Genomic DNA, 25,720 nt, shown 5'->3' on the forward strand with positions numbered 1-25,720 from the left:
GATCATGTACCACCCTGGAAAGTCCAGTGTTATGGCAGATGCCTTGAGCCGTAAGGTAGTGAGCGCTCCTATTAGGGATATATGCTTAAGGATGGTTATTATCTCGTCTTTGTTTGATATGATGAAGAAAGCTTGGGAGAAAGGATTGAAAAAGGAAAATTGGAAGGCATAATGGATCAGGGGATAGATTCTGTTATTCATCAGAGACGGTCAGGGCTTGTTGACTCGGTGCGACAGATTTTCGATTCCGACTACTGGTGGGTGAGACAAACAGTGTTAGAAGAGGCTTATAAGTCAAAGTTTTCGATCTACCTAGGGGCCATAAATATGTATAGGGATGTAAAGTTGAGCTATTGGTGGCCCTGTATAAAAACGAAGATACGTTGTTTGTAGAGAGATGCCTGACTTGCTGGAGAGTCAAGGTCGAGCATTAGTGACCCCACGGCAAGATGAAGTCGTTGACCATTCCCATATGGAAATAGGAAGAGATCGCCATGGATTGTATCACAATGTGGCCATGGCCTTATAACCTTCCTTACCTCCAACATCCATCCCTCTTAGCCCCCATCTCGAAACCCTAATTCTTGTGTGTGATTTTTGAAGCTCTTGACTGATATTTTGGTGTTCTTTGTAGTGAAGGAAGATGTATGGAGAAGTGGTGTTGCACTCAAGCTTTTGGATCCATATTCTTTACTTCTTTGTGCATCTCCAGGAGGTATAAAGTTCAAATCTTGATTCTTTCCTTTCTAGATCTTGTTAGGTTGCAAGTTATGACCTTATTGTCCTAAAAAAACTTGGTCTTATAAGTATGGTGTACTCTAGACAATTTTGAGCTGTCCTTTCAGGCATTTCTGAGTGTTTGGGGACATAAAAATGCAAGCTTGGTCTTTCGTATTCGTTCATGCAAGAGTTATGGACTTTTATATGGAATTATAAGTTAGGGTTTTGGTTTTGAGCTCCCTTTTGCCATGCAAAGGAATACATGTTACAACTTTATGACTTTAGACGTTCATTAGGTTTAGATCTGAAGTTTGGACATTAAGGCTTAAAGCATTATGACCTTAATAGAGAGTTTAGACTTCTGAAGGGTACAATGGGCATAACCCTGAGTACGCTGGGCATATTGGGTTACTGCCCCGTAAACCTTCCAACTTAAAGTAGTAAGTTGGGCGTAATAGGTAGTACACAGGGGGTAGTCCCAGAAAACTCACTTGGGCTATTTGTGGGCCTTGGGTTGTTAGGGGTTTTGGGCCTTGTACTTTAGGTCATGCATGGAAAAGGAAAATGGCCTTTTTTCCTTGTTAAGGTGAAAGATGATCTGGACCTTTGACACTGGGTTAAATCTTTGATTATTAATTAAGGGTGTCTATAGGTGGTGATTAGTGTTACGGGCTATGATAGCAGCAGCTCGAGTGTGTGATTCATTTATCTTAAATTACAAGTGAGTATTCTCACTGTTCTTATAGGTTGAAGGCATCAATATCGACCCAAAAAATTGTGTATGTATGATGCTAGCTGCTTTGTGATTCTTACGTTTTTGCATGTTGGGTTGAAATAGACCCTAGTGGTGGGCCTTAGGGCTGGGCCCATTATTATGTGATTGGGTAGTAATAAACCCCAAGGCTGGACCCATGAGTATATAATAGGTTGAAGGAAACCCTACGGTTGGGCTCCAGGGCTAGGCCCATGATTGTGTATTGGGTTGGAACATACGCAAGGGCTAGGCACAATTGTATGTTTTGTATGTGGTACTTTTGGGAATTCACTAAGCTTTGTGCTTATAGTTATGTTTGTGGTTTCTGGTGCTTCTAGTACGAAAGGAAAGGGCCCGACGAGATGGCACATCTTACACTCATGATTTTTGCACCATTTGGATAATTGTACTATGATGTTTTTGATATTGTATTTTGTGATTGACTTGGAGATATTTGATGAATTAAACTGATGGTTTTAGAAATAAAAAACATTATTAGTGATTTTGGGTCGTTACAATCTAGGGTCAATAGGGTCGTAGCCTCTATGGTAAGTGCGGAAAGATGCATGACAGGGTTTGTCGTGCGATGGGGTCAGATTTCTTCAAGCGTGGCCAGACAGTACATATAAGTAAGGATTTCACTCATGATGCACTAATATGTTTCCATTGTAATCAGATCGGCCATAAGAAGGACGATTACCCAAGATTAGCTGGTAGAGCTATGAGGGCACTCGCTCTAGCTACTCTAAGAATCACTAACGGTCGCTAGGGAAATGCGGAGGCTCTTATGATGAGAAGACGAGCATTCTCTTTGGCGACTAAGGAGGTTAGAGCAGCACAATATTAGGTTACCGATATGTACCTTTTTATTCATTTTATGATGTTTTCTTTTGCTTAAGCTCAATTTTTTTATGTTAAGACTAAGGTTGTTCATAGTCAATCATAAGCCTACTTTTGTACTTTTTGATTCGGTGGCCACTCATTCGTTCGTATCTCTTTCATTAAACAATACATTCGATGTTACTTAGGGAGCGTTGGGTCATTTTTGGATGTGGAGATTGTCGATGACCGCATTGTGAGCGCATCGAGGGTTTACCGGGATTGTGTATTGGAGATGTTATGGACGCAATTTCATATTGATCTTTTTCCTATTCCTCTAAGAGGAACGAGATTAATAGTGGGTATGGATTAGCTGAGCCAATTGACTATGAGCGTCAGTTGTTACGAGTTCAAACCCCAAGTGGGGGGACCTAGTTATTCATGGTGAGGGTACTCAAGGTGGTCTCGTCATTTACTTAGCAACAAGGGCTAGGATGTATTTTCTGCGTGGGTGCTCTGGATTCCTAACTTATGTGGTTGATACTCTGGCTGAATAAAAAAAGACAATGATGGATGTGCCTATCATTTAGGAATTTCCATACTTGTTTCCTAAGGAGTTGTTGGGGATACCTCTTAAGATGTAGGTTGAGTGAAGGATTGACTTAGTTTTGGGTGCGGCTCTGATAGCCAAGGCACCCTATCATCTTGCACCTCCTAAGATGCAATAATTTTCAACACAACTTCAGACGCTTCTGGAGAAGGAGTTTATTACCCATCTTGTTTGTCAAGAAGAATTACGGATTGCACCGGATATGTATCGATTATAGGAAGCTGAACAAGCGTACGGTGAAGAACCGCTACCCACTTCCAAGGATTGACGATTTATTTGATCTGCTTCAGGATGCGTCTTGGTTTTCCAAGATTAATTTAAGTTTGGGTTACCACTAGATTAGGAGATATGAGAATATTCAGAAGAAGGCTTCCAGGACTCTTCATGGGCATTACAAGTTTATGGTGATGCCATTTGGACTCACCAAATGTGCCGACATCGTTCATAAATCTCATGGACCGGGTGTGAAGACCGATGTTGGATTATCCTGTGATCATGTTTATTGATGATATCTTAGTCTATTCTAATACCAAGGAGTAGAATGAGGAGCATTTGTAAGAGGTTGTTGAGACTCTGAGGAGGGAGAGGTTGTATGCCAAATTCTCCCACTGTAAGTTCCGGTTGTGTGAGGTGCGGTTCTTGGGTTGTCTAGTCAATCAAAGTGGTATCTTGGTTGATCCGGCTAAGATAGAGGCAATGATGAAATGGGAAGTTTCAAAGTCTCCATATGAGATCTATTGTTTCCCAGGGTTAGCAGGCTACTATAGGAGTTTTATTCAGGATTTCTCCAAGATTGCAGTTCCATTGACTCGATTGACGAAGAAAAATGTTTATTTACCGTGGAGGCTTGAGCCCCAGACAACATTTGAGGTGTTGAGGAAGAGGTTATGTGAGGCACCGATTTTAACCCTTCCATGGGGTATTGAGGATTTTATTGTTTACTGTAATTCTTTGATTTTGGGTTTCAGTGCGGTGCTTATGCAGAGGGGTCATGTGATTGCATACGCTTCGAGGCAGTTGAAGCCTCACGAGGCAAATTATCCTAGCCACGATTTAGAGTTAGGTGTAGTGGTTTTTTCCCTCAAGATTTGATGTCACTACTTATATGTGGTTTAGTGTACCATCTACACAAACCATAAGAATTTGAGACATTGGATGGATCAGCCAAACATAAATATGAGGTAGCACAGGTGGCTTGATGTGGTGACGGATTATAATTGTTGAATTTTGTATCACCTTAGGAAAGCCAGTGTGGTGGACGGTGCTTTGAGTTACAAGGTGACTTGTGCACCTATCAGAGACCTATGTTTGAGGATGAACATCACTTTACGACCATTGGATTTGATTTTTTCAAGCGATGTAACGATGATGACGATGACGATATCTTCGTCAGCATGATGCACAAGTACTGTACGAATGTGCTTCTACAACCAGATCGATCTCCACTAGTAACATGACGTGCGGTGTTACAAAGATATCATGAAGAAGGGTACAAACATCTAGTTCATAATTATTTTGCAGATGATTATGTCTATCAGCCACGCAATGTTAGAATAAGGTTTCGTTTGTGAAAACATGTTTTTGTTCGGATAGTCAACGCCTTTGAAAGCATGTATTGTTTCTTTAATGTTTTGTAATTTATAAATATAGCTTTTACATAATTTAAATACATTTTTTTACATATTAAATATACATTTAGATATGAATTTTTCCAAATGAGATATGATGTTGGAGGTAAGCGAGGATTCACAAGGTTGCATAAATGTGTTGCCGCAATTAAGCTTATGGTTGCGGGGGAGTTGCTTGATTTGATTGACGTTTATATAAGAATGTTTGAGAGAACTGTAAGATAAAGTTTGTATAGATTGGCGAGAGGTGTTGTTGAAACCTTCGGAGTCCTTTATTTGCGCAAACTTTCGTTGAACGATATGCAACAAATATATGTAGACAATGAAGAAAGACATGGTTTTTTGGGTAGGTTTAGAAGCATTGATTGCACAAACCGGAAGTAAAGAAATAATCTGATGGCATGGAAAGGAAAATATGCAAGTGGTCATCATGGAACACCTTCATTGGTATTAGAGGTTGTTGCTTCCCAATATTTATGGATTTGTCATGCTTTTTTTTTCGGGGTAGCGGGTTCCAACAACGATGTCAACGTTCTTGATCAGTCACTTATAGTTGACGATATTTTTTTAGGAAAGGCACAGAATGCTCATTTCACAGTGAATGTAAATGAATATAAGTTTAGGTATTAGCTTATCTATGGAATATATCCAACATATTCCACATTCGTGAAGACGTTTCGACATCCAATGGAACCAAGAGACAAATTTTTCAAGAGAAAACAAGAAGGAGCACGTAAGGATGTGGAATGTGCTTTTCGAGTTCTGAAGTCGAAATGACACATACTTGAACATGCAACATGATCATATCAGTTAGACGTTCTACAAGATATTATGTATGCATTTATCATAATATATAATATGGTGGTTGAAGATAAAAGACGAAGTATTGAGGAGTAGGCCCGGCCTAGACACGTACAATTGCAATCAGGTACAACGAAATATTTACATAGAATCGTTGATATTCAAGATGCACAAAAATGCAGACAACTTCGAAAAGAATTGGCTGATTATATATACGATGAAAATGAAGATGAATAATTTAGGGGCAAAAATATTTCATTTTGGCCTGCAGTAATGTAATCGGGAATTCTTTTTTTTTTTTTTTGTTTTTAAATGTTATTTGTTTTTCGTTGTAATGTTTTTTTTAGATTTATAAATGTTAAGTTTAATTTAAAATTATGTTTTATTTTAATAACATATTTTACTAAATTAATTTTCTTTCTACAAATATTAAAAATTAAATCTAAAAAAATAAATAAATGATGACATGAAAAAATGAGATTATTATCATTTTTTTACTTGGTGTTATAAAACGATGAGATGATAAAGGATAACACTCCTTAACTAGTTGCCTCCACCCATGATTCTTATTACCCTTTTAGCGGTTAATTTCTGCCAAAATCCCTATAACTCTTCCAATTGAACATTATAAGTCAACGCCCTTCATCTTGATCTACCTTTCAAGACTCCTGCAGCCTAGTTCTTACAGACTCAACCATTTACTTTGATTTGCCATAAGTAACCCCATCCTCTTGACTTTGCAATTCTTATGTTGAAGAAAGCTTGTATCTCACATATATATCCCGTAACAAACGGATTAGCACCCCAACAGGGAGAAGACCACAATGAGAGGCATGCAATTCCACTTACGTTTCGTCTTTCCCCATACTTGCTTAATATCTACTGTCCGAAGGGAAGTAATCATCGTTGACCATCAGCCTAAAACCACCATTTACTATCGCCAATTAATATCGTATTATGTTGATTTGAGATTTATAAAATTATTAGAGAAAACAAAATATCCATGTGGTTTGGTTAGCCACCAAACCGGCCAACGGCATTCTGTTTCCTCCTCAGGTGAGCCCCTACATATGGTCTTCATTATCTTCGATGAACATTATGTCTTCCAATCCAATCTACGTATCTTGCTATATGTCTCCACCTTTCTGTTTATTTGTTATCTCTGCATGATTATCCCGGTATGGACGTTGTCCATGGATGATGAATGCAAGATGGCAGTACAACATGCTCAAATAGAAGAACCATCACAGTGGCCGCAACAAAGTCGTCTAAGAAGTCTCATCCTCCTCATCACCTGCGTCCACTCCATGACATTAATCAATGTTATTGAAGTGGCATACTCATGTTTTTTTTTTCTAATAGGCGTCAAACATTTCCATTAAGTTTTTCACATTGGCAATCACCTTTACACAACCAATCATCGATGTGGGCTTTAGAGTTCGAGGCTAATATAAACTACAATGCTTTATGATTTATAATTAAGAAAGCGGATAAATGAATAATATCTTAATATTATATAGAATTTCATGAAAACATATCAATAACGATCTAAGGAAGTCAAAGAAGTAGAGGTTTTCGATTGTGCTTCCTTATGGTGAGATTGAAGAGGATATATACTTGTTGACTGGATCAAAGCCGTCTCAGAGGCCAAAGAAATTAACGACCGAAGACTATTCAGAGATAACTTGATGTGAGTTCCCCTTATTATGTTGATTTTACCATATCCCAGTTCTTCGTATGATTAATTAATGAGCAACTGAATTACAATTTTAAATTATTTTTGTCATTGATATAATATGTTCAATTTACGATTTATGGGACTTGATACTAAACTATTTCATCACAAATTGCAAATTCCCCAAATCCATTAATTGAAGATTATAGAACTATGGATTGTGCTTCGAAAGGAGACAATGATGGTTGAAATGGTGGTGTTGGTGACCGGAAGGTGGGGGCAGCAATGGTGGTAAATTATAATGATTATGGTGGTGGTGGAGACTCGTGATGAGGTGGGAGGGGGTGTTTTAGGTGGTCGGGGATTGGTTGGATGAGGTGGTACTGATGTTCATATGGGCTGTGTTGATGTTCATGGTGGAGAATAGATCTGACCAAAAACCCAACCATATTTACAATTAATCGAAAAAATCGCATAAACCAAAATCGAGACGGAATATGAAGGTGCAATTTTTAAATTTCAAAAAACTACAAAATTTCAGTACGGTATGGTTTTAGTTTTCTAATAACCGCGAATAATCGAACCATACACAATTTAATATATTAATAACTATTTATAATATTTATTATTTAGTAAATTATATTTTAGTTAAATTTGATTCAATTGTTTGAAATAAAACATATAAAAAGTGGGAGTAAATTACATGAATTGTTCCTTCATCTAGGTGCTAAAATACACGTTTTGTCCCTATTTTCAAAAATTAATTCGGATCGTTCATCGTTTGGTTAAAAGTTGCACGTTTCATCCCTCGTTAGTTTAAATTTACACGCTTAATTTCTTTCCAAGACATAAATGACTATAATGCCATTTTCTATTTATTTTTAACATTTTAGACTAATTTTTATTATTGAAAAATCTTTTAATTAAAATTATGGGTCCATCCAACTTTAATTCTTTAAACCTAAAATATATATATTTTTCTCTTTAGTTGAACGCTTAACTATCGGCACCATCACCGGAAAATGGAGCACCACCGAAAATGTGTACATCTACCCCTTATCTTCGTCTCCTGATACGATTTTCTCCATAAATCGAAAATAAAAAAATAAAAAATAGCAAAAACTTGTCACCCAAATGATTCTAGAAATTGAAAATTGTTCCAGAAATCTCAAAATCGTTCCAGAAATAAAAAAAAATGGTGGTGAATCCTTTTGAAAACCTAAAATATACACATTGGTTTCTCTCCCTTTGATCTCACCTACTTTTTTCCTGAAACCCTTGAGCCGTCATCGTCATTTGTTTCCTTGTTCTCCGTCCAGATCAGAGAACACAAAATACAAACACAATTTTGTGTGTCTCTTGATCCGACATACACACACACACACACACACACACATATATATATATATATATATATATATATATATATATATATATATAGAGAGAGAGAGAGAGAGAGAGAGCAAACAATATGTCTACATCATTATCTGTATGCTACGGTTTTGAGAAATCGGGATGTGATGTTTGGTTTCAGATCGAGAACGAGCATAACCACCACCATAATCGCTTCTTCCTTCGTGTGTTGCCACCACAGTTGGAGTTCGACCGATGGTTTCAAAGTAGGTTGTACATAGTGGGAAAAAGGTTGTATATGCAGAGGATAGTCGTCGATGGAGACGATTTGTGTTCGATCTAAACCTGCTTCTTTGATCTGAATATCCCTCTTCTTCTCTGGTGGACTTGTGACATGGTCCGGTGAGGAGATGCATGAATCTTTACCATAATCTAATGCAATTACTATTAATTTTGTTTGGAAAACCAAACCATAAATCTTTACCAAATACGACCCCATGAATTGAGGAGGTGATAGTTGAAATCAATTAAAAATATTTACTTATTATGCTTTGAAAGCTTGGTATACAAGTCAACTATGCATAATTTAACATAAATAGACCACTAATTTTTGCTAAAATCGGATTTATAGGAACTAAATTTGAATTATTGAACTCCTTTAATTATCTCTCTTTGTACATCCAGATTCCCCCTACGTTCTTATATAAATCATCGCCTCCATCGCTTTATCGTTGCTTTCACCACCATCGATTGCAATATCTCCACCACCTTCTATTATAAAATCAGTTTTGTTGGCCACATTTTCCTCTTAAAATTTCACCTTCGTAACCATATGCAACTTCTCCCTTTCGATGCCAACACCAGGTACAAGTTATTGATTTTAGGTTTAGACATATTTCTTGATTTTTTATCTATCTATCTCTCCATTATTTTGTTTTTCTTTTGAGCACTTTATCTTTGTGAAGGTTTTTAGCACCACTGAACAGGGTTTGCATCCCCTCAGTCACCATTGCTTCTAAAATCCTAAATATCCAGGTTCTATGATCATTTTCGCAAATAAAATGCTTTAGGTTCTGAAATTATTTTTTCCCTTATTTTTTCGTGTTTCATGAAGAAGGAAGAAGAGGGGGATCTGGTGTTACAATTTTGAATGAACGAAAGTAGCGTTTTACTCCTCGTTCCCGAGTTTAACAAAAGAAAAGAAGAGAAGAGAAAGAAAGTGATGAGATAAAAGAAGAGAAAGGAAAGGAAAATAATTTTTTTTGTGTTCCCGAGTTGGAGAGAAGTAGAAGGAAAATGAATCATTTTGTTATTTCTTTCCAAATCCTCCCAAATCGGAAGGAAAGTTAGGATGGAAAGTGATCCTCTCATTTCCCTCCACTTCCCTCCTTTAATGAAACTCGGGAACACCAATTTCTTTTATTTTCTTTTCATTTCCACCCATTTCCTTTCCTTTCTCTCGCTTAGTTGAACTCGGGAACATGTTATTAGTTTTTTGGAGCCCCTTTATAACTTAGGACATGTAACAAAAGAATGGATTTTCTACAGGAAAATCAAGTCACTGTCAATTATACATACACCTTTTTCTTTTTCAAAAGTGCAAATCCCATTTCCTATATGTTCTTATTTTTATTTTTCAGGCATGCCTTGCAACATTGTCATATATTTCACAGTTGTTTATCTTTATTTATGTTGGTATTGATGCTTTGATTATTAGAAAGTGGATCTTTGTTCAAAGACAATTTTCAAGTACTGACCATGTTGAAAAACCGATTTTTTATTACATGTTTATTCTTTTATCTGATTCATTGATTACTGTGATCTTAATTCAGGTTTTGTTCATCATCATTTGGATTTCATCATCTTATCTAATGAGTGCTTTTTTGTAGATTGGGAAAAAAATAACTTTGGATAAAAAGCATACACCATAAAGGAAAGCAGATTGGATCTTGGAAGTTTATTAGGGTTTTTCTTAATTTTATAATTGATTTGATAAAATGAATTTTGTTTGACTTTTTCTTAATATGAGATTGTTCTGAAAGTTTTTAATTTATAAAGGGTACTTTGGTCATAATAAGGAAATATAGGAAGTAGGTCTACAAGAATTAAGGATTATGGTGAATTGTTTGAGTTTCTATAGTGATGTTAAAAATCAATTATCTCAAAGTTCAAATGAGGTTAAAAAGGTTTTGGAATTAAATTGATAACTGATAAGGGTATTTTGGTCAAAATCAATGAAATTTGGATAAATGAAATAAAATGTCATCAGTTTTTTTTTTTTTAAATTTAATTAGTTATCTACACTATTTTATCATATCGCAACATAGTTATCGATTTGATGTTTGTTGTTACATTTGTTTTATTTAATGCTTTAATCTGGTGTTTTTTTGGTTTCCTTAGATTTTTTCCCATATTTTTTTATGTTTCACGTTTTGGTGATGGATCATTTTAAAGTCCAGAAAATGAAGAAGTGAACGTGTTTTGTTGTTGATTTCTAGAAAAGAAGTGAAGGTGTTGTTTGTGTTTCAAGTGCAGATGGTAAAGATTTTTATTTGTGTTGTATTTTAGAATGCCAAATGCATTTTGGTTTTTGAATGTTTTTTTATAAATGAAAAAGGATGAATGTTGCACAAGTTAGATATTGATTAATTGTAATATTCATGTTTTTGGGTTAATGTTTATCTGTATAAGGATATTATTGAGATGTAAATGCATTTCGGATATTACATTGATTGTATCTCTAAATGGTTTGAATACATGTAAATGTTTGTATAGGTTGGTTTTCTTTTTTGTTCGGTTTTTTGTATATGTAAACTCCAATTAAAAATGTTCAAGCCTAAAAGTGAAAACTAAAAATGTTCAAGACATTCGTTTAAACAAAAAAACCCAACAACTAACTAATAATTAATTTTTTAAGTATTCTATAATTGAAAATGCCTCCTCAGTATTGTTGGATCTTTTTAAGACTTCAACATATAATTCATTATAGATAATTTGTCAAGGTATCATATAAAATTGTTGCTATTATACTTTCTACCATAAAAAGAGATTGTCAATGTAGGTAATTTGTCAAGGTTGCATGATTTGGTGTTGGAAAAAGATATTTGTTGGTTAAAAAAAGGGTTGAATTAATATTTTCATTATAATATCGATTATGTTTTTCCATCACATGTATAATATTAAAATATAGGTGTTATGATAATATGATTATTAAATATTTTTTATAATTACTTATATAACGATTAGATAGGTTGTTATGTTTTCTTTTCATATTTATTTAAATATTAAAAAACAATTAGAGAAGTTTTATTTTATTTATTTTGATTTTTTTATATCAATACACACAAACCTTTTAATCTACTATTAAACTATGTGTCATAGTTAAAAATAATGAAAATAAATAAAATAAGACTTTTTTAATCATCGAAATAAAACTTATAAATTAATGTATGTTATATGATATAATATATTTATTGATGCATTGCATATCTTTTGAATAAGACATTTCGCGAAAGAAAAAAAATATATTTAACCATCCGTCCAACGAAACCAATCACCAAAGAAAACTACTATCCAGAATCGGTATTCTCACATGACCAACTTTATGTGGCGTTATCCAGAGGAGTATCACGTGTCAATACCAATGTATTAGTAAAGCCGGAAAAAACGTTTGATAATGATGAAATCCATAAATCAAACATTATGTACAAAGAAGTTTTATGTGATTAACAAGGTAAAATAAAAAACTTATGATTTTACAATTTGTTCAAATATGTATCTTATATAATCATTTGATGTTTAATTCAGGGCTAGCAGATGAAGCAACATAATTGCATATAGGTGTAGTTTATATATTGGACATGTTATAAATATATAAAACTACATGATTGCAGATTATTGCAATTTATATATTGTAAAATCAAGTATGAACTACTAGATAAAATTACAAATGTATACTCAACTTCTGTCGTATTGTATGACTATGCACCTAGCTAGAGACTAACCGTTGAAATGAACTATCTGACACAAAATAGTCTTCCAAAAAGCCGCAATGAATAGCTCACGTCTAAAGAAAACTAATCATCACATTAAAACAATCTTCTGGAAGAAACTTTTTGTCGTCTGGCGCTTGACATGGGTAAACGACTAGTATATATATATATATATATATATATATATATATATATATATATATATAGAGAGAGAGAGAGAGAGAAAACAAGATGTCTCAACATATATATATATATATATATATATATATATATATATATATATATATATATATATATATGTATGTATGTATATATATATATATAGAGTGAGAGAGAGAGAGAGAAAACAAGATGTCTCAATCGTTATCCGTATGCTAGGGTTTTGAGAAATCGGGATGAGATGTTTGGTTTCGATTCGAGAACGAGCATAACCACCACCGTAATCTCTTCTTCCTTTGTGTGTTGCCACCACAGTTGGAGTTCGACCGATGGTTTCGGAGTAGGTTGTACATAGTGGGAAAGAGGTTGTATACGCAGAGGATAGCCATCAATGGATCGAGACGATTTGTTTTCAATCTAAACCTGCTTCTCTAATCTGAATATCCTTCTTCTCTGGTGGACCTGTGACTTGGTCCGGTGAGGAGACCCATGAAGATGAACTGAAGTAGAAATGGGGGAAGGAGGTTGTAAACGTCTTTCTGATCTAGGACCACTTGATAATTATAGAGTGACTTTGAATGCATTGGTAGAACTTGACCAAAGGGTGTAGAATATGACGACCACATTTGAGGTGTAAATATTAACATTTATCTTTATTCATTTTAAAATTAAATGTGTCATATTCATTATTATACATATCATATTAATCACCTTATTAAACTACACCTTTGCATAGGTTACTGGTATTTGGGTTGAAGGAAATGACAACATCAATGCATATAAAAGAAGTATTTTTTTCTATGGGAGGTCTAACTATAGTACTGAAATTCAACCTCACTTTGGTTGTTATGATCCTTTGTCGTATCCTTTATTCTTTCCCAATGGTGAGTCTCGATGACATCCTAAAATACCAAGATATGGGGTTGTCATGGATGAAATTCATAGTGACAATGAAGACAATGATGAAGGTTCAGAAGGTACGCCTTTAACATTCATTTACATATTTAAAACATGTAACAGATATTGCCTTAAATATACGGATATTAAATTTATATTCTTCACATAAATTATGGTATCACAGAAACTACTTTGAAAAAAGGCAGAAATATTGTAAGTATGCGGGAGTACTATTGTTACAAGTTCTAGATACGGTTGAATGATAATGTGATTTTGATGGGAAGGAGATTGTTCCAGCAGTTTGCAGTAGATACCTATATAAAGATTGAGACTACACGTTTGGTTTTTGTTGAAAAGAACCAAACCAAAATTAGAGTTGATTTATACCAGGGCGTTGTTGATTGCTTAAATGCCGGTGAGGCTCAACCAAATAGGGTTGGACAAAGAGTTGTGTTACCTGCAAGTTTCATTGGAGATCCATGTGACATGCGACGAAGATTTCTGGATGCCATGGCTTTAGTTCAAGATGATGGGAGGTCTGATATATTTCTTACAATAACGTGCAACCCGAAATGGAAAGAAATCGATGATGAGTTATTGCCTGGACAGTCAGCTCAAGATCGACCGGACCTTGTTGCAAGAGTTTTTCATGCTAAGTTAGAGGATCTCAAGGTACAGTTATTACAGAGACATATAATCGGTGTGGTGGGGTCATATGTGTATGTGATAGAGTTTCAAAAGCGTGGATTGCCACATGCACATTTCCTCTTAATAATGACACCTGGATATAAGATGAATAATCCAGATGATTATGACAAACTTGTGTGTGTTGAAATTCCTGACACAATAAGTTTTCCTGAAATGCATGATTTTGTCAAAATCACAAGATGCACGGTCCTTGTGGTAGCTTACGAGAAAAAAGTCCATGTATGTAGGGTCTTCCAAAAATATGTCGTTTCAGATATCCTAGGCAATTGAATGAAAAGACATCACAAGGAGAGGACTCATATCCATTATATAGAAAGAGAAATAATGGAATTGAGGCGACTGTAAGAAATACAACATTGGATAACAAATGGGTGGATCTATACAACCCAAAGTTGTTATTGATGTTTAACTGTCATATCAACGTTGAGGTTTGATCGAGTATAAAGTCTGTGAAGTACCTCTTCAAATATGTTTATAAGGGCCATGACAAACAAGTTATCCATATTGATAAAGACCAAGAAAATATTGTTATTAATGAGATACGAAAGTTTCAAGATGCACATTATGTATCCCCTCCTGAGGCATTATGACGAGTTTTTAGCTTTCCTCTTTCAAAAACCACCCTTGTGTGATGGCCTTGCAAATACATCTCCCGAATCAATAGTTGGTTAGGTTCAAAGATGGTGACAGAATGGAAGACATTGTTGATAGGGAGAAAGGAAAAAATTCAATGTTGACAACATTTTTCAAGAAGAATAAAGAAGATTCCAATGCGAGAAAATATTTGTATAAGGATTTTCCCAAACATTTTACATGGAATCGGAGCAACCATTGTTGGAGGACCAGGGAGCATAAATCAATGATTGGTCGACTTGTTTATGCTAATCTAGCTGAAGGAGAGAGATACTACCTATGCCTACTTATATGTTATATTACTGGGCCTACCTGCTTTGAAGATTTATACACAGCCAATGGTGTATTACACCCTACATTTTGAAAAGCAGCTCTTGAAAGAAATTTAATAGAGACCGATGATAATTTATCACAATGTCTTGTAGAGGCTTCCTTATTTTAATTTTCTAGCGCACTTAGAAGGTTATTTGCGACGATGCTGATTTTTTGTGAACCAGGAAATGTTCGCAAGTTATGGAATGACCACTATGATTCTCTTTCTGAAGATTATAGGAAACAATATGGATGTGTCGAACGAGTGCAAAATATGGTCCTCATCGACATTAGATTCTTCCTAGAATCTATGAGTAAAAAGCTTAGTGATTATGACCTTCCAAATGTCAATTCACACATCAATTTACAATCAAGAGGCTATTTTGAGGTGCAAGAAGAATACTCTATAAATGTGGAAAATGAAGACTTACTTGTGTGGGACTCTCTCAATCCAGACCAGAAGTTTGCATATGATGAGATAATGAGGCATGTGGATGAAAATATTCTGGGTGTGTTCTTCATAGATGGTCCCGGTGGAACTAGAAAGACATTTTCGTACAAAGCTTTGTTGGCCAATATTCGTGTCCATGGTCTTATTGCACTTGCAATTGCCACGTCAAGTGTTGCGGCTAACAACATGCCAGGAGGGAGAACAGCTCATTCACGATTTGGAATTCCCCTCAATCTTGATAATAACTCGATGTGCAAGATCACTAAACAAAGCAGGAAGGCTCAACTACTTTGTGAGGCAAAGGTAATCATATGGGATGAAGCAGCATTGGCTAAGAGGTAGGCGGGGTAGAAGTAGTTGATCGGACAATGCAAGACATCACAGACGAGAAGCTCCCTTACGATGGAAAGAAAATGGTTATGGGAGGTGACTTTAGACAAGTGTTTATGGTCGTGAGACGTGGCACTCGAGCACAAATTGTGTACTCTAGCTTATGAATGTCACCTCTATGGGCATCAGTTAAAAGGCTTCGATTAGATATTAACATCAGAGAAGTAAATGACCAATGGTTTTCTGATTTTTTATTACGAGTCGGTGATGGAAATGAGGAAACATTAGACGATTCCTTTATTCGTATACATGATAACATGTCCATTCCATACACTAATAAACCTAATTCAGTGGAAGCTCTGATTGATGCAATATTTCCTTCTTTGCAATCCAACGGTGCCGACTCAAATTTTATCATTTCGAGGGAAATATTGTCAACTAAAAATGAAAGTGTTGATGAGATTAATAATAAGTTGATCGAACGATTTTCTGGCGAACAAAAAGTTTACTACAATTTTGATGAAGCGAAAGATGACAAAAATAACTTATATCTGATGGAATATTTGCACTCGCTATTTGATGAAGCGGAAGATGACAAAAATAACTTATATCTGATGGAATATTTGCACTCGCTATCTGATGGAATATTTGCACTCGCTATTAGATGGAAGCAACATGATTGCGGAGCTAGCAGATGAAGCAACATGATTGCAGATTGGTGTAGTTTATATATTGGACATGTTATAAATGCACAAAATTACATGATTGCAGATTGTTGTTATTTATATATTGTAAAATCAAGTATGAACTATTAGATGAAATTCCAAATGTAGACTCAACTTCTGTCGTATTGTATGACTATGCTCCTAGCAAGAAACTATGCGTTGAAATGAACTATTCGACACAAAATAGTCTACCAAATGGCCGCAATGAATAACTAACGTCTAAAGGAAACTAATCATCACATTAAAACTATCTTCCGAAAGAAACTCTTTGCCGTTCGGTGTTTAGCGCGGGTAAACGACTAGTATATATATATATATATATATATATATATATATATATGGTGTGTAAATGTATATGATATATTTGCTTGGAAAAAACATTAATTTGAGAACATATTTTATTTTCCAATTCCATTTCTTATAATTATTTCACTTAACTAAATTCATTTTATATTTAAATATAAAAATGAAGTACATATAAATTGGGTTATATATTGAATATAATACATGTGAATGATCATATTGAGTTATTTTTAAAAGGGATACTACTAATTAGTTTTTAATAAAATAAATGCAATTAAGTAAAGAAGAGCTAGTGGTTTAGTTTGCATGCATGTTACAAGAGAAAGAGATAAAGAGAAGCAAGAGGACCTGGATTCGATTAGAGGGTGTAAAGGATATGGGTTGAAACCTCGTTGTATTGACTCTGGTGAAAGCATAAAACATTTCTTCCCATCTGATTTGGTTATCCAAAACCACTGCAGGCAAATAAATTTATATGCTTCATTCATTTGCCTTTAAAACATTATATTTGATAACTCATTCTTTTGCATTATTGCATATCTAAAGTATATGAATATATTTAATGAATGATTACAAAGAATATTTTTTTCACGTGTTTTGGGAATTTATTCAAATATTTATGTCAAACAAGAAAACTATGCATGAAATGATTTTTTTTTCCAGAATAGACGCTTACCATAAATAAAAGAGAAATTAAGTATCCTCTTAGCATTTTTAGATGATGAATTTTTGTTAAACAAGTGTCATAATCTTAAATATATGAAGATGGTAATAAAAAAAATAAGAAGATATTTGATTTGGCTTTGATTTCTCTAAATAAAATTATATCCCATAGACGGTAACTGTCTCCTCCCTTGGCATCCTCTTTACTAAAGCCGTGAGATGCTTTATTTGTACATTTATACACGTTGAAACTACCATAATCATAGTTCTCTCAAATTCATATTGGTAAACTACAGTACTCCAGTTCAATCTTCAAATTTATTGATGCTTATCATATCATACATATTTGTAAAGCTATCATTTTTTTCTAGAATCTCATGCATTCGAAATCCCATTTTTAACTTCCTCAAACTACATTCATTTGAAACCCATTTTTTTAATTAATGCAACTCAAAAGTTTTCTTAATTATGATTTAACATTCAAAAGTTTTATAACTTATATTATGTTTAATTAGCATTTAGTGAAAAGTTTATTATAAAAAGGTCAATTTTTTGGGAAGATATGCATACAAATCATATACAAATTTCAGAAAGAAAACAAACCTAAGGTTTTTGTGTTGGGTTGAGGTCTTATGACCAATTTTGGAGATATGCTATTATATTAGAACTTTTAATTTGTAAGTTTGTTATACTAATTTGTTTTTATATTTTCTTCGTTTTTTTATTATTGTAATACAGTCGTTGTATATTGTGGTGTAATCGTTAATATATTGATCATATCTTATATCGGGTGATGTCGAAAATATTTTAGATATGTTTTTTTATTTTGTAATTGTACCGTTTCAAAAAGATAATTAATTAAAACTCATATATATGTTATACTTTCCATCTCTCTCTCTCTCTCTCTCTCTCTCTCTCTATATATATATATATATATATATATATATATATATATATATATATATAATACAGGTCAAAACACTTCAACCAAAATTCATTTAAAATCTAATATTTCAAATGCTTTTTAATAATGATTGTAAAAATTTCAACATGTGTTACTTAATTGATTGATTAATAAAAATATTAATGTTTTGAAACTCCTAAATCTTAAACTTATATTATTTAATTTATTAGTTAACTAAAATATTTTTCCTACATAAAGATAACATTTTTATGATTGGTTACTCATATTTGTTTATGTAATTAGAAAAATAAGGTGTACATAGAATGACTATTTCAATTTCACATAAGAATCGATACCACTAGAGAGGTATGTTGTCTTTAACTGGTGGTAGGAGATCCACATAGTATTTTTAATTATTTATATTAATGCTTAGTAATATTTATTTTATATTCCTATTCACCTTAATTTTTTAGGTACAAATTAAGGAAGAGGATTCTCGGCGCACCAACATAAAGTCAAACGTACACCTTGCAAAATATGTAATTAAAATTAAATATCATATTTACTAATCGACTTATTTTATAATTCTTGATGACATTTATGTATAATGATATATTTTGTATGACATCTTTCAATGTTTAATATTTGAAAGTTCATATATGAAACGTTGGATGTTTTGGTGTAATATAAAGTGTGTAATACAAAATTTATTAGTTCAATATTATTTATTAATAGCTCATTCAAAACAACTTATTTCTTATTTTATCCAAAAAATATTATCAGACATAAGAAAATTAGATTATATTAATGTTATACAAAAACTTATTATATATATATATATATATATATATATATATATATTAGATATTATAAAAGTAAACTAATGTTTATAAGGTATCGACTATATTAGATAGTATCAAAATATAAATTGATGGATTTTCATATTATTTGATAATTCGGTTAATGCACAAAACATGAATAAAAACGTAAATTTCAACATATTTCTATTTTTTCCATAATTATTTTAACCACTTAAATGCATTCTTGCGCAACGTGTGAGGTTACGCCTAGTATTTCATAAATCCATGAACTGAACAAGTCCAAGATTTGCCTCTTGTTTGAAAAGACTATTATTAAGGAATAAGGTACTGAAATTGTTTTTGTGGTTTGCTAAAATTTCATGTTTGGTCCTTATCTTTTTTTTTTGCACACGTACAATCTCATTAGTTTGTTTTTGTTTGGGTTTTGATCCCTGATAAACATGAAAAGACAATTTTAACCTCGCTATATTTTTCCCATATTTTTAATAACTAATATAATTGTAAGCAAAACTCATTGGGTCCCACCACCCTTTCCTAACTCCGGTCTCCACCCCCTCCCCTTCAGGGAACATGGTAATCAGAAATCTGTGGAGCACCCCCACCTCTCTAAACTTCACGGACTACTCTGTCCCTTCTTTACTGAAATCCTGATCACAACCATCTCCTTTATCAGCTCCGGTGAGCACAAAAAATCTAGAGAAATAAAATCTAATCAAAATGCTACAAACATTCCAAAATTCCAGACATATCAAATGCATAAAAATCCTCTATCTTACCTGGAACTAAATCCACCAAACCTTACTGTCACCGCCACCTTTAAAATCAAACCGTCGGCACTCCCATTAAAGCAATGTCACAACCGTCGACCACCGCTCACATAGAAGAGAGGACATGAAAGAGAGATAATAGAGAGCAATGACGGTAAGTAGAGATAACAGAGAAGAGAGTGTAGGTATACCAGTTGATATTACCTTGGTGCCCAAGGCATGGACTGAACAAAGAAGAAGAAAAGAACAAGAGCAACGAATTACTTTGTGAACTTTATTGTTGGAAAAAGTTAACTTGAACATCCCAAACATTAACCTTATTTATACTAATAAAACTAGAATCTTACTATAATACAAAAAGTAGGTGTTAAATGTGACTTGAGCATTTGGATCATGTTCATGGAGCATTCGGAGCACTTGGAACTAAATGGAGCACTTGAGGTTCATGGAGGATGTGACAAAGGAATGGATCATCTGACAAAGGAATGGATTGATTGTCAAAGGAATGGATCAAGTGCCAAAGGAACAAATCATGTAGAAGGGGGTTTGGAGCACTTGGAGTGATATGGAGCAACGAGGGAATCTTGTTGCACCATATGATAAAGGGATGGGCCAAGAGTGATGCTCTTGCGCCATGACACTCTCTCTTGCACCATCATGTTCACTCTTGCACCATGAGGCTTGTTCTTGCTCCTTGCATGGCCTTGTTGGGCCATACATGTTCCTGTTGCGCCATGGTGATGTTGTTGCTCACATTTTAATGTTCTTCCGCCACACTTGAAGCCTCTTACGCCATCTATATTCATTGTTGCGCCATCTGGAGATGTTGTTGTGCCATGATGGCGCAAGTCGGACCGTCTTCGTCCTTGATGAGACAAGTATCCTATGAAGTCCTCTATGATGCTCTGAAGTTGGTATTGATCAAAGATTACATCATATTGTGCCACCATGATGGTTGTTGGGCCATTAGTGTTCATGATACACCACTTGTACATCATGATGCTCCACTATGGCACAAGGTGCTCCATCATGTGTGTTGCTAATGCTCATGAGTTGTATGACATGGATGAATGTTCCTAAAGATGATGCATGGCGGATTGTGATTGGTTGACACCTTTCATGGGCCTATGGGCTAATAGGCTTGGCCCATTAATGTTTTAGGTCTGATCCCTCAAGTATAAGTAGGGATGCATGCTAGGTCATTTTGTTTGTTGAATTCTAGAGTGATAGGCGAATCTCTGTGTAATTGTACTTGTAACCTCTGTTTGAGAGCTCTAAAATAAAATGATTCTCCCCTCCTATCCATAGATGTTGGTCACCTTCACTGAACCACGTAAATATTGTGTCTTGTATGCTTATAGTTTTTCTAGTTATCCGTTTTACTTCCTAACATGTGGTATCAGAGTTGCGATTTGTATTCCTGTGATTGGAGATGTCTACTTACAAGTTTTATTTGGAGATGTTAAATGGTTCAAATGAATTCACTTTGAGGAAGGTGAATATGAGGGCTCTTCTGGTTCAACAAGGATGTATGGCGGCATCGGAAGGAGAGGCAAAACTGCCAAAGGACATTGCGGCTGATAAGAAGGTGGACATTGTGATGAAGTCACATAATGCCATTCTGTTGGGCTTAACAGATGAAGTACTGAGGGAGGCCGTAAATCAAACAACTACTTCTGGGCTCTAGGATAAACTTTATGACAAGTACGAGAACAAATCATCGGCGAACAAGTTGTATTAGAAGCAAAGGTTGTACACTCTCAGAATGTCCGAAAGTACCCAAGTGAAAGATCATATGGATAATTTCAATCTCATCATCTTGGATCTACAAGGTGTTGACGTGAAGATTGAAGATGAAGATCAAGAGCTCATTCCCTTATGTTCTCTTCCTATCTTATATGAGAATTTCGTTGATACCATGCTCTTGTTGGATTAATTTTTAAGTCCATAACTATAATTGGTAAGACTTGACCCGACCCGGCATGGTCCATTTGGGTTGCATGGCATCATGCATTTGGATAGACTATAATGAGAGAAATAACACTTAAGGTTTGTTAATATATTATAAGTTCTAATATTTTAATAAGATTATTTAATTAGTATTGATCAAGAATTAGCCTAGGATTAATTAAGTGATCAAAAGAAGACTAATTAAATATATGGGTTGATTGTGTAAATCATCCATACTTGTATAGTGGGTTAGTGCTCCATGGATTGTCAAGTTGGGCTAAAACCCATAAGATGCTCCATGGTATATTTGAACCCATGGATCCAAGGAAATGGAAAGCCATGACAATTAGGGTTCACCATAATTGTCACTAACTATATAAGCATCTTATTGTTGACAAAATCGGCACTAGAATATATGTGAAAGGGCTAGTCGGTTTTCATGAAGTGTGGATTTCTCTCTAATCTATTCCAAGGGTATTTGGTGTTGTATGAACCATTTAAGGTGTCACACTTAGGGCACTAGGCACTCAAGCTTCATGAAGACATTCTACATCAAAGATGTATGTAATTCTAACTTGATATATTCATATGAATCAATTTTATTATGCTAGTTAGGATGAATACCTTGGAAAGTTCATATTTGCATGTATAATAAAGAAAACATAGATCCAAGGTATTTAGGGTTGCATGTACACTTAGGAGTGTTAGAATGCTCAAAACCCAACAACTCTATGGTAGGATAACGATCACTATGAATGATGTGAAGGACATTTTGATGTCCAAGGAACTGAAAAGAAAAGTTCCAGCTGGATAGAAGGTGTCCAGTTCCGTTTTGTTTGCCAGGATAGGGAGGACAGAAGAGATGAAAGGGGAAACATAGGGAGATCACATTCAAAATTGAAGTAGAAAGGTTCATTGAAGATGAAATGTTAGAACTGTAAGGAGAAGTGGCACTTCAAGCAAAATTCTCCACAACTGAAGAATGGGAAGTCCAAGAGTGAATCAAGCAGCAATAACACTGTTGTTATGGTTCAAGAAAGTTATGATGAAGGGGACGATGGTGATGTACTGACTGTATGTACATCAAGTTTTGTTGATGCTTGGGTCTTAGATTCTAGAGGATCCTATCACATGACGTATAATCATGACTGGTTCGACTCCTTCAAAGAGTGGGATGACATAGTCAAGATGGGTGATGATTGGGTGAGCAGTATCAAACGTAGTGACATGGTGCAGATCAAGATGCACGATGGTATTGTGAGGAAGTTAGATTGTTGGTATGTTCTAGAACTTTGGAAGAATTTAATTTCTATTGGCATATCGGCTGAGAATGTGATGAGGTACGTTGGTGAAGGTGACTGGGGTCAAAGTCACCAAAGGTTCTCTTGTTATAATGAAAGGGAAGATGAATTGTGGATTGATCTATATCCTAGAAGGCAGTCCGGTTATGGGAACAGTGGCTATCTCCTAATCCTTGAATGAAGGTTATGACACGACAGAGTTGTGGCATCGTAGGTTGGGGCGCATGAGTGAGAAGGGCATGCCAGTTCTAAGTAAACAAGGACTACTTGGTGGAGAGGCTACTGGAAAGATAATTTTTTTGTGAAGCCTACGTCAAGGGAAAGAATCGCAAAGTGAAGTTTGGTACCGGTTAACACGCAAAAGGAAATCCTAAAGTATGTTCACTCATATATGTGGGGTCCTGCACCAGTGAAGTCTCAAGTAGGATGCTCATACTGTCTGGCGTTCATTGATGATTATTTAAGGAAGGTTTGGTTGTACTTTATAAAGACGAAATATGAGGTGTTTGGAAATTTCAAGGAGTGGAAGACCATGGTTGAGAAAAGGACTAGAAAACAGGTCAAGACTTTGAGGACAAACAATAGGTTGGAGTTCTGCAATGCTCCTTTGATAATTTATTCAAGGTAGAAGGTATAGTGAGGCATCACACTGTACGTCACACACGATAGCAAAATGGAGTGGCAGAACGAATGAACCAAACACTCATGCGTCGTGTTAGGTGCATGCAAATATTTGCTAACTTATCCAATCAATTATGGGGGGAGGGGAAAGTTAACACTGGTTGCTATCTGGTGAATAGATCACCATCAACTGCAATAGACTTGAATACTCCTTAAGAGGTATGGTATGGGAAAAACTCTGACTATTTTGGTTTAGGTATATTTAGATGCCTCGCATACGCTCATGTGAATGATGGTAAATTTTTGAAAAGGGCAATGAAGTGCATATTTCTAGGATATGCGACAAGAGTAAAGAGGTTACCGACTATGGTGTATAGAAGATGGAAGAACTCCTAAATTTATCATGAGCAGAGATGTGACCTGTGACGAATCTGCCATGGGTAACCAGAGAGTAGGTGATACAATTCAAGCAGGGAACAAAGATCAGGGTGCTAGCCATAAGGTGGAGTTTGCAACTTAAACTACAGAGAGAGTTGTTATAAGAGACAAAGAACAAGGCGGCGATGAACAACTTGGACAAGATGAAACCCATGAGCAATCCATGGGATCTTCATACAGTGGTGCTGATGTCGGGAAGGATGATGGTTCTGAATATATAGCAAAGAGAAGATCGAAGAGGGTTACTCGACAAACTGATAGATATGTGGGATGTGTGAATTTAGGTGAACTTGACTCAATTGCTTTTGCTTTATCAACTGGAGAAGACATTGACACTTAAGAGCCTCAATTGTATAAAGAGGCTATAATGAGTAAAGAAGAAAATGACTGGTTGATGGCCATGAATGAAGAAATGAAATCTTTAGAGAAGAATGAAACATGGGATCTTGTTCCATTACCAAATGGAGCAAAGCCAGTAGGATGCAAGTGGATCTTTAACAAGAAGGAAGGGATACCAGGAGTTGAACCATATAGGTTCAAGGGAAGAGTGGTGGAAAAAAGGTTCTCTTAGAAAGAAGGAATTAATTATCACGAGGTGTTCTCACCAGTCGTGAAGCACAAGACAATTCGAGTTCTTTTGGATATGGTGAGTGCGTTTGATCTGGAGCTTGAACAACTTCATGAGAAAACTGCATTTCTTCATGGGAACATAGAAGAGAACATTTATATGTCCTACCCAGAAGGGTTCCTTGATTCTAAGAAGGATCGTGTATGTTTGTTGAAGAAATCCTTGTATGTTTTGAAGCAGTCTCCAAGATAATGGTACAAGAGATTTGATTCATTTATGATCTCAAATGTCTACACTCGGAACCACTTTGACAATTGTGTTTACTCAAAGGAATCGTCACTAGATTCCTACATATATATATATATATATATATATATATATATATATATATATATATATATATATATATATATGTTGCTATATGTTGATGATATGCTCATCCCAGCTAAAGACATGGTTGGAATAAATGAATTGAAGGCGACCCTTAAGAATGAGTTTGAGATGAAGGATATGGGAGCAGTAAAGAAGATACGGGGGATGGAGATTCAAAGGGACAGAAGATCAGGACCGTTATGTATTTCTCAACAAAGGTACATTGAGAAAGTTCTGCATTCTTTCAATTGTGATCAGTCCAAGCCAATTGGAACTCCTTTGGCGGCTCACTTTAAACATGGTCCAAACACTATACCCATTACTAATGAGGAAAAGAAGTACATGAGCAGGGTTCCATACTCAAGTGTTGTTGGAAGTCTTATGTATGCTATGGTCTGTACCAGATCTGATTTGGCTCATGCAGTTAGTGTGGTTAGTAGGCTTA

General features: G+C 35.0%; 1 protein-coding gene across 4 annotated transcripts in view; it reads right to left on the reverse strand.

Annotated features, from left to right (window-relative positions):
- LOC145057734 (uncharacterized) overlaps nt 1–25,720 on the reverse strand; it is an 83,500-nt gene that overhangs the window by 21,732 nt on the left and 36,048 nt on the right. For 2 of the 4 annotated variants that reach the window (XM_079005614.1, XM_079005613.1), the window contains exon 14: nt 17,219–17,325. The exons of 1 other annotated variant lie outside the window; for it this stretch is intronic. In XM_079005614.1, coding sequence (XP_078861740.1) covers nt 17,219–17,325 — 107 coding nt within the window. Of the gene's footprint in view, nt 1–5,768; nt 6,627–17,218; nt 17,326–25,720 lie in introns of those variants that run through there. One more of the 4 variants, XM_079005615.1, reaches the window with a different exon arrangement.

Source organism: Lactuca serriola, chromosome 6 (assembly GCF_051521515.1).
Source record: "Lactuca serriola cultivar US96UC23 chromosome 6, Lser_US96UC23_V15, whole genome shotgun sequence".
In the NCBI taxonomy this organism is placed as follows: domain Eukaryota; kingdom Viridiplantae; phylum Streptophyta; class Magnoliopsida; order Asterales; family Asteraceae; genus Lactuca; species Lactuca serriola.